This window comes from Lupinus angustifolius, chromosome LG04, assembly GCF_001865875.1.
Source record: "Lupinus angustifolius cultivar Tanjil chromosome LG04, LupAngTanjil_v1.0, whole genome shotgun sequence".
Lineage (NCBI taxonomy): Eukaryota > Viridiplantae > Streptophyta > Magnoliopsida > Fabales > Fabaceae > Lupinus > Lupinus angustifolius.
In genome coordinates this window covers 1469734-1481037 of record NC_032012.1, presented here as the reverse complement: position 1 = coordinate 1481037, position 11304 = coordinate 1469734, and the positions used below count along the sequence as shown (strand labels likewise).

Here is an 11304-nt window from a genome sequence, read left to right as displayed (position 1 = left end):
ACTAATAACAACATACAACATTCAGTCTTAATTTTATTGACAAAATATTGATATTTAAATTTACCTAACCATTATGCATATGGTTTTTCTTAGTATATTTTTGTTTTTACAAATTTGATTAACCTCCATTTGATTTATATTCCTTACTTTGACTTCTAATAGTCTCCTCTACACATGTCCCTAAGCCGTGATATTATCATCTTTTCTGCAATAAGAGTTATCCTAACTTTCTTCTTGATATATTCATTCATAATTCTATCATGTTTTTGTGACTCGTCCAAAGTAACGTTTTCATTTATGTCACATTGACTTTATTCTCTTCTTTACATTCACCAAATAAAACCATTTCACATATAACATTGCACGTCTTATAATATCGTGGTGAAAATTTCTTAAGTTTCTGTCACATAATACATGAAACACTCCATTTTATGAGGCCTAGTCGAATCTTATGATTTGCATGTCACATTATTTTCCTATTATATTATATAATAGACATATGATATACTTAAATCTAGTGATTTGCATGATATCTAAATTTTACTTTTATAAAAGGGTTTGATCATGTCTTGTTAAACTAACATGTATTTGTTGAGAATAGTTTAAAATTTAGCTAGTTTTGTTAATCAATTAATAGCTTGTATAATTGATTAAACAGTATGTTATTTATGTTATAAAAGACACTATAGCTGAAATAAAGAAGACACAAAATATTATTCAATTTTCTCTCTTATTACATCTCACTCGATAATCGATTACCCATATCTTAATCGATTAAGTTCTTTCTTTATTTTCTTTCAACATGGTATCAAGAACAAAGATATGGAATCTGTGGAGCTCACAACAGAAACCAGAAAGGGAAAAGAGGAGATAAGGAATTGACCCTAGAAGAAAGAGATGACAACTTCAAATGACTTTGCAATGAATCTTCCCATCTTTGATGGAAAGAACTATGAACACTTAAATATCCAGATAAAAGCAATCTTTGGCTTTCAAGATTGCCTTGAAGTTGTGCAAGATGAGGTTCAACCATTAGAAGAGAATCCTACTGATGCACAAAGACTAGAATTCAGGGAGGCTAAGAAGAAGGATTATAAAGCAACCTTCTCGATACATCAGTGTGTTAGCTCATCAAATTTTGGTAAAATTTCTCAACTGCTTCATCTTTAAAGGAGGCTTGGAAGATCTTAGAGAAATGCTACTCTAGTGGTGTGAAAGTGAAGAAAGTCAGATTACAGATGACGAGGAGGAAAAATGAATTATTCCAAATGGAGGAGTAAGAAAATGTAGTTGACTATTTCACCAGAATTTGAAGCCTCATGAAAAGATGTGGTGAGCAAATTCCTGAATAAGGTATAGTTGAAAAGATACTCAAAACCCTCTTTACTAAATTTGATCATGTGGTAGTTGCAATTGAGGAGTCCAAAGACCTTGTTATCCTCAAAATAAATGAGCTACATGGAAAAAAAGAAAAGAAAATGGAAGATGGCATACATATAGGAAGAATGAGGTTGAGAATGTGCATGCGTATGACCAAGGATCAAACAAACTTAACTCAATGAGTGTTTCAAACAATGGTAATAATGGTAAGAAGAAGAAAGATAAGAGCAAGATCTAGTGTTTCAATTGTAGAAATTGGGGCCACTATGCATCATAGTGCAAATTCAAAAGGGAAAACAAAGATGAAGAGGCCAAATTGGCTAAGGGTGAAGTCTTAGATGAAGAAGTTATATTGATGGCAGAAAGGGAAATATATGGTTAAGAGATGAGTGAATCAGGTGAAATCTCAGGCCCAGAGTTGAATGACACAAATGGTGCCTTGATGGTTACAACAAAAGGAGACCAATAATCCTTATCAGATGGCTGATACCTGGATACTAGTTGCTCCAATCACATGACTGGACACAAATAGTGGTTCATATCTTTGAATGATTCTGTGAAAACTAAGGTGAAATTTGTAGATGATAACTTCATCATTGCAAAAGGAATGGGGAGGATCATGATCGGAATGATGGTATGATTTCCTACATCTCTAATGTGTTGTATGTGCCTAAAATGAAGAACAATCTCATTAGCCTAGGACAACTGATAGAAAAAGTCTACTATACGAAGTTAGAAGACAAAATGCTAAAAACATATAACCAAAATATGATGTTAATATTAAAAGCCCCACTTTCACACAATAGGACATTTAAGATTGGTATTCATGTAGGTGACAACAAGTGTCTGGAATCAATAACATAGGATACTTGGATATGACATCAAAGATTTGGGGATTTGAACTTTAGAAGTCTGGAATTGTTGAGCAAGCAGAAGATGGTAGTTGGTTTGCCTGATGTAAGAACTCCTACAAAGCTGTGTGAGGAATGTATCACAAGCAATCAGGCCAGAAATTCCTTCTACAACCAGATACCAACAAAAACCACCAAACATTTGGAGATCGTGTATACTGATGTATGTGGTCCTATTGAAGTCCAATCACTTGGAGGGAAAAAAATACTTTGTTATCTTGAAGGATGGCTTCACCAGAAAGCTATGGATTTTTCTGTTGAAGAGGAAAAGTGAAGTCTTTAATAGATTTAGGAGTTTCAAAGCAGTTGCAGAGAAACAATCAGGCCACAAGTTGATGTTACTAAGAAGTGATGGTGGATGAGATTATTCCTCTCATGAGTTTTAGAGCTACTATGATAAGGAGGGCATCACTCATGAGATAGTTGCCCCATATACCCCTCAACACAATGGAATAGCTGAAAGGGTCAACATGACTATCCTAGACATGGCAAGAAGTATGTTGAAAACAAAAGGACTACCCAAGAAATTTTGGGGTGAAGCTATAGCCACTACAACATACATCGCAAATAGATGTCCTACAAAGAGGTTAAAAGGCTCAAATCCTGAGGAAGCTTGGAATGGAAACAAGCCAAGTGTGAAACATTTCAGAGTGTTTGGCTCAATTTATTTCAAGCATGTTCCAGACAACAAGAGGAAGAAGTTAAATGATAAAGGAAAAAGGCTAATATTTCTAGGATATCACTCAATTGGTGCATACAAGACTTTTGATCCTGAATCAAAATCCATCACTCATAGCAGGGATCTCAAGTTTGATGAGACTCAATCATGGGACTAGAACTCAATTGACACAACTTCAAACAAGGTAGGTCAGATTGACATTGACAGTACTAATGACACAATAGAGGAAAGCATAACAAGTGAAGGAAATTCAAATACTATTGAGAGACCTCAAAGACAAAGAAACTTGCCAACACGACTAAAAGCCTATGAGGTATTCTCTCATGCATCAATAACATCTTATGGTGATTTTGTGCATATGGCCCTATTAGCTGAAACGAAGCCAGTCACATATGAACAAGCAATCAAAGAAGCTTGTTGGATTGAAGCCATGGAGGAAAGGGTCAAACCCATTGAGAGAAATGATACATGGGAACTCACAAAACTACCTAAAAGAAAGAAGGTCATTTCAGTGAAGTGGGTTTACAAGGTAAAGCTGATGCAAGATGGATCAGTGACAAAACACATGGCTAGATTGGTTGCAAAAGGTTTTCTAAAAAACCAGGACTAGACTATGATGAAGTATATGCACCAGTGGCTAGGATTGAAACTGTAAGGCTTGTCACAACCATAGCAAGCTCAATGAACTAGACAATATGTCAGATGGATATTAAGTCAGCCTTCCTGAATGGACCACTTGACAAAGAGGTCTTTGTGTCACAACCACTTGGCTTTGAGGTAACAGGTCAAGAACAGAAGGTCTACAAACTAAACAATGCGCTCTATGGGCTAAAACAAGCCCATAGGGCATAGAGTAAGAGAATATACAACTTCCTTTGAAACAATGTCTCCTTAGATGCACAAGTGAACATGAAATCTACAGGAAAAAAACACACCTTCTAAAACATTAATCATAATCTGTTTGTATGTAGATGACCTACTAATCAGTGGCTGCAAGATGAAGAGATTGAAAGTATAAAGAACAAACTCAATATGGAATTTGAAATGTCTGATCTAGACTCACTTTCCTACTTCCTATGATTTGAATTCATAAGAACAACAAAAGGCATACTCATGCATCAGAGAAAGTACACAACATATGTGCTTGAAAGGTTCAACATGATGAATTGCAACTCATCTGCAACACCTATTGAAACAGAAAACACCTTGTGTAAAGGAGATCTTGAAGAAGAAATAGTGAATCAAACTCTCTATAAACAAATGATAGGCTCACTTAGGTACATCTGCAATTCAAGACCAAATATTACCTATAGTGTAGGCCTAGCTAGTAGATACATGGAGAGACCTAATCCCACTCATATGATTGTAGTAAAGAGAGTCCTTAGTACCTAAAAGGAAGCATGAATTATGGAATACTTTTCCCTACTCACAGTGATAAGAAAACTGGAAAAATGTAGGGTTACACATATGCAGACTGGTATGGTGACAAAGATGAAAGGAAAAGTACTACATGCTTCCTCTTTAAGCTTGATAAAGCACCTATAAGCTGGAGTTCACAAAAATAGAAAGTGGTGACCCTCTCATCATGTGAAGCTGAGTATATTGCAGTATGTCTAGGCGGCTACCAAGCACTATGGCTACAAACTCTACTGAGAGAAATTGGAATGAGTCAAGAAGACTCTATATTGCTGTTTGTAGAAAACAAATCAACAATACGGTTGGCAAAGAATCCTATTACTCATGGAAGGAGCAATCACATAGAGACCAAGTACCATTTTCTAAGGGACCAAGTAGAGAAGGGAAATATGAGAGTAGAATATTGCAAGACTGAAAATCAACTTGCTAATATCCTCGCAAAGCCACTAAAGAGGATCAACTTTGAAATTCAAAGAAGGAAATTGGGCATGTTTGACTTAGCTAATATGAACTAAGGGAGAGTGTTGAGAATAATTTAATTCATTTAGTTAGTTTCGTTAATCGATTAATAGTTTGTATAATCAATTAAATAGTCTGTTATTTCTATTATAAAAGATATTGTAGCTGAAATAAAGAAGACACGAAGTATTATTCATTTTTCTCCCTCTTCTTACATTTTACTCGATAACCGATTACTTATATCTTAATTGATTAAGTTCTTTCATTCCTTCTTTCTTTTTTTCCAACAATATTCTCTCTTACTTCAACTTATATAACTATTACAAGATTCAAGATCAATAGTCTCAATCACATATTTATTAATGATTTGAAATTAACTCATTTTATTTCAATTCATTAATACATGAACTATAAACATTTACTTAAAAACTTGGAACAAGTAATAATTTCTGGAACACCAACGTCTCAAACGTGCCAACATAACAAACAAGGATTCCAAATGATGTTATTCCACATTTTCATGTTGTCAGTGAAATTAATATGTTATTTCCTGGAAGCACCCTCTTCTTGAATTTAGCTTCAAAATTTCTCACCTATCTCAATCAAAGAATAGTCAAAACTTGGACCTCTTTATTTTGACCATGACAAGGCTCTCTATACACAATAATGTCATAGTTTTTCACATCTTGCTAAAATAATTACAGCTAACTTCATCTTTAAAGCCAATTCATTAAACAAATATATCACCAAAATTATGGTAAATGATTCCTAACTCAAATAGTATTTCATGTGATACATATTCAACACTACATATGCAAAAACCAATATATGTTGACTTAACTTCAGAGTTTGTTGCGTTTAAAAAAAGATGCAACTAGTTTGTTATATATATATATAATAAAATATATCCTGAAGAGATAACTTATCTCGTCCAACCACTAAAATTATGATATGTATTATACTTAATCATTTTCTGTAAATATATTTCTAAAAACTTAAAAAATAGCATGTGCCATAATTTTATTGGTGTGAGGAGACAACTTAATAAATAACGACTCAGTGCACAAGACTCTCATTCACGGGAGATAGGATAATGTATATGTACGTTACCTTATTTTCATAAATGGAGAGACTATTTCTAAGATTTAAACTTGCAACTTCATAGTCACTAGGCAATAATAACCTTACCATCGGAGTAAGCTCACTCTAGACATATATATTATAGCCAAGTCTAGTTGAATCTTTCTTTGAAAGAAGGACGAAATGAAAGAGGGTGATGAGGAGTTATCAGTTATATATTCTCACCTTTTACCACCTACAACTTCCACCAAACCCATAGGTAGTGATACCATGACTACTACTACCACCACTACCAACCAGTATTGGATGGAATTCTATCAGCAACAACCTCTCATGGATGGTGCTATGGTACCACCCAAAGAAGGTTTTTCTGGTGCAACTACTAGTAATTTGACCCCTCCAAAGGTTAATAATAATAATAATGTTGTGTCCAAACCAATCCGAAGAAGATCCAGAGCTTCTAAAAGAACCCCAACAACACTCCTCAATGCAAATACCACCAACTTTAGGGCACTAGTGCAACAATTCACAGGGTGTCCTAGCACAACCATGTCTTCACTTGGTGTCCATAAGGGACCTATTACCTTAAATTTCAAACATGGTAGTAGCAGACAGCATATTGGTGCCAGAAGTGATCACAACCAAGTTCATCAAGCAGCCTCGGCTGCGGTGGCGCAGTTTCCGTTGCCGGTGGTTCAGCAGTTACTGCCTCAGCAACAGTTGTTCCAAGAACAACATGGTGGTTACTCATTTGATTATATGAAGAGTAATAATTTTTTTCCAACTTTGGGTAATTCTAGGCCTAGCATGGAGATTCTTGATGGAATGGTTGTGGGTAATGATTTTAATTTGCCTGATCTAACTAGTGTTAATGCTTTCTCCAACGATAGTTATTAAGAATGGATGATAGGTACGTAGTTATAGTTTATGTGATCAAAAGATGTTTAATTATAAGAGGGCTTTGTTATATTAGAAAACAAAATAAGTGGATTTAGTTATATTCAGTTTATAGTTGTATGGTTTAATGTGTATGCATATTATCATAAAAACAATAGTTCATGAGGTCAATCTATATGGTTTGTTAGTTTTTTCTTTATCAATTCAATTCCATTTGTATATCTCTTCTTAATGGCAAGTTTTTTAGATCAATTTATTGTTCTTGTAGAACAATTTCCCATTCCATTAGGATAAATTTTTTGAAAATAGATTTGTTGTTTCATAAGTTGTTTCGCACCAATGAAAATATGCTATATCAATTAAAAAAAATTAAAACTTTATTACAATTCATGTTTTTGCTTAATTATCATTAATGTCAGACAATATATGACACAAAATATAAGACAACAAATCTCTATTCTTATTTTCCACATTATGCACAAAGTTTATCTTCCTTTATGAGTTATTTGTTATGACTAGCTTATATTGTTATCATGGTTATGAAGACCTCATTGGTCTCTAGACTTGAATCCTAAATAATTTAACTAAGTTTTATTGTTCGTGGACAGGATAATAAAACTTTTGAAATTGCGTTTAATAATTCCATATGTATATTTGATCCACTTATTTTCCTACAACTAGTTGTGGAACTGAATCCAGATCAATACATACAGCCTCAATAAGATATCATAAAATTTATTCTCCCTTCTTCAATCATATAATTTCTTTCCCAAACATCATGTTACACTAATGAATTGGCTACAATAAGGTATGAATTATACATACTTCTTCATTTGTTTATGATAAAGTATCATTTTATTATAATTAAAATAATAAACATGTTGTTATAAATTGTATTTTTCTTTTTATTTTTTGAACTATTTGTCTTTCTATTTCAGGAACTTAGATTATACAAGTTTTGCATCTTTAATTAACTACCCTCTTTAAAATTCTTGACTTCCATCACATCTTATACTGAATCATACTGTAGTATAGTCAGCAACACGTGAATAGAGTGTAGGTTCTGAACATAGTTCATGGCAATAATTAGAAATTTTGGTCCTAGAAAATTTAAGGGGTAAGTCTCTACTTAATGTAACATTTGTTTTATACATAAAATTATGTGGTTAAATCCACAAAATATAATCCCTCTTACTTGAGAGTAAGATCGTATAAATCTATTCATCTCATAGTTTAATTCATTAAATATACCTCACACTAGGCTATGGAGTTGGGTTCAATTATTAGAGTTGAAGATGAAGAATTCAAAGAAATAGTGATGGAGTCTTGGTCAACGGGGACCAAGTTGAGTGAAAACAGGGATTGATTTATTGAAGTGGAACGATGTGCTCCTTTTGGCTCCATCTGCATCAAAGTCTATCCCTAGATTTTTGATTTACAAGGTTAATTTAATGTATCATATACTCAGTACACAATACGGATATTATAAAAAAAGTTACTATATCGCTCATCATATGTATAAGTTTTTAAAATTGATACATAAATGATGAATCATAAATATACATTATAAATAGTATTACACACATTATTCTAATATAAAAAACATAGGGCCATCACATGGCCTCTTAAAGAAATAGTAATGGGTGTATCACAAAACGTAAGGATTAATAATAAGCATAGTTGATATATCTGAATAATACTTGGGAGGATTATCAACTTGGTTTGTTGGTCCATCACCATCACAATTTAATGACATGTCATATACCAACACCTTGCACGTTAATTATCCTACTTCATATTTGGAAACTTAATTATAAGTTACAATTCATCGAGAAGGTTATGTTACGTGCTGAGTTGAATAACCTAATGGAGGAAGAGAGACCAAGCCAAATATGTGGACATTTTCAATCAAATTTGATGGACAGATATTACATATTTCTAACGTCTTATATTCTAGATTAATCAGATTCTAATAAATCATACAAAAATATTTTCTTTTTTTAAAACTTTTTTATTTATTTATATAATAATATCTAATTTAATTATATAAGGAATGAAACACTTTTGAAATAAGTGATCTCTGTCTAATTTTATTGTCCTAAATCATGTATTGGCAAAACGGATCTCTCTTTCGACATTTTCTTAAATGTTGATCAATTATCTCAGATTAATATCCCTAACAATGTCTCACCGAATATGATATTACATGTCATTTAAATTTGGCAATTAATTCAATGCCTCCTTATACTTGTTAAATGTGACTTAAAATTTTAAATAGTATGATTGGATGAGACATAGTTAAGAACATCAACATCAAAACAAATAATCATCATTCCATTTTTCTTATCTTAGTACTGCTTCACATCTGATATTCTTTTTTTTGGTAGTCACTTGTATTTACTTACGAGAGGGAATGGTATTCATGTACGTTGAGAACATTTATATTATAACAAGATTAATTTTCCTAACGAATTTCCCCCTCTATAAGTAAGACTTAAATCTATCTATATCTTACATAAAGGGAATCATTATAATATTACATAAAAAATCTAATAGTTTGGATATGCTAGTCTCAAAAACATGAAATAATTTCTTCAATTTTGGAAAAATGTGATAGACATAACATATGAGATGGCCTATTTATATTTTTAGTTTAATATTTATATCTATTAATATAACAAAACTATACCGTTATTAGTATATAATATGTATTACTTTTATTTAAAACACATAAATAATAAATAATATGTTTACAATATAAAAAACTTTATCCTCTAATTTCTTTTTTATTAGAACTATTTATACTATGTTAAATACCATGGTTTTTTTTATCATTTAATGTGGTGGAACCCACAGACAGATAATGTCAAAATACACATGTTGTTTGAACAAAAACGGACTAGTCTGATCTGGTGTAGATTTCTCAAAATTCTTCAACCATACATGGAAGAATGTTTCACGCCTTCAAACCCTTTGGAGATTTTACTAACATTTCCACAATCGTAACTCCATGAATAAGTTATAAAATCTTACTCCATTTTATAACTATTTATTTTATGAAAATCTAGGGTATGTTTGGTTTGACCATTTTCTGTTTTCATTGAAAATGAGGGTGAAAACATGTTTGTTGTGTTGTTTACATTTTATATTTTTGAAAACATGAGCTTCGGAAATTTTGAAAATGAAAAAAATATCATTTCCAATATTTTCAATAATAAGACAATGACATTTTATTGAAAATTTTAAGACTTTTATTACTCCATTCGATCTATATCTTTTGATGTTTTAACATTTTCATGTTATTCCAAATCTTTTGATGTTTTGAAAACCCAATATACATTTATATTTTACTTTCCAATTATACTCTTATTTATTTATTTATTACTAATATTTTCTCCACATGTTTCTTCATTTCATTTTTAATCCAGTTTTTTATGTGTATTAAATGTGACTATTTTAGTCAAATTTTATTGAATTTTTACTTCATGTAATATTTTTTGAAACTATGTGCATAACGTTAAACATCAAAAGATGTGAAATGAGGGGAATATTATTTTCAATTACTCTCTTCACTAATCAACAAAATGCTGAAATCAATTGATGAGGGTGTCCCTTGTCCTTACTATCACATATCTTCATAATAAAATTTATTTCTTTATCTCTCAACATAACAACTTTTCTTCGTCTCTCTTATGATAGTGTTGAAATAGTTTGATGATGATTATGATAATATATGATTTTGGGATGAAAATTGACGTTTCTTGATGTTACTGCAACCTTAATTAAATAGTATAGCACCTGTATGTTAGTAATTTTATTTTAATTTCACCTTTTCTGGAGAGCATCTGCAACTGCATAATGCTCATTATGACTTTTCACATGCTTTTGTAATAGCAAATGACCAAGTCCAACAACTAAAAATGTTCAACGTATTATTGACATAAAATACATTGGAAATAAAATGCAAGTATCAAATATGTAGACATTTTATAAAATCATTGGTTTGACTACTTTAGTGATTAGAATTTAGAATTGGATTCATTGCAAGAGTAATTATCCTGGTTTATAAAGTTTAGAGTGCATAGTTATGAAAATGAAAATGATCATAACAAACATATTTTCAGGAAATGAAAACATGGAAATGAAAATTATTTCTTAAAAATGAAAATAGGAAATAGAAATAGAAATAGAAAATATTTCCTAAAACCAAACACACCCCTAATGATTCATGTAATTGAATTAGTCGGGACCTGAATCATTAGATTTTTATAGAATAGATGATTAAGATACAAAACATGTTTTTTTAACTTACTCTTAGAGTAAGTAGATCCCATCATAAAAAAAGTACTATAGGTTTAGGAAGGATTACAGAAAAAATAAAGTATCTCCTCATAAATTATATGTTTCAACTACTAAAATTAAGACATGTGTCATATTTTTGTAGTTTTTAGAAATAATTTTATAAAAAATAATTAAATAAGA

General features: G+C 31.5%; 1 protein-coding gene across 1 annotated transcript; it reads left to right on the top strand.

The window, feature by feature from the left end:
* On the top strand, nt 6077–7012 carry LOC109345036. Its single transcript, XM_019583787.1, has one exon. The coding sequence runs from the start codon at nt 6109–6111 to the stop codon at nt 6820–6822; it is 714 nt and encodes a 237-aa protein (XP_019439332.1). The 5' UTR covers nt 6077–6108; the 3' UTR covers nt 6823–7012.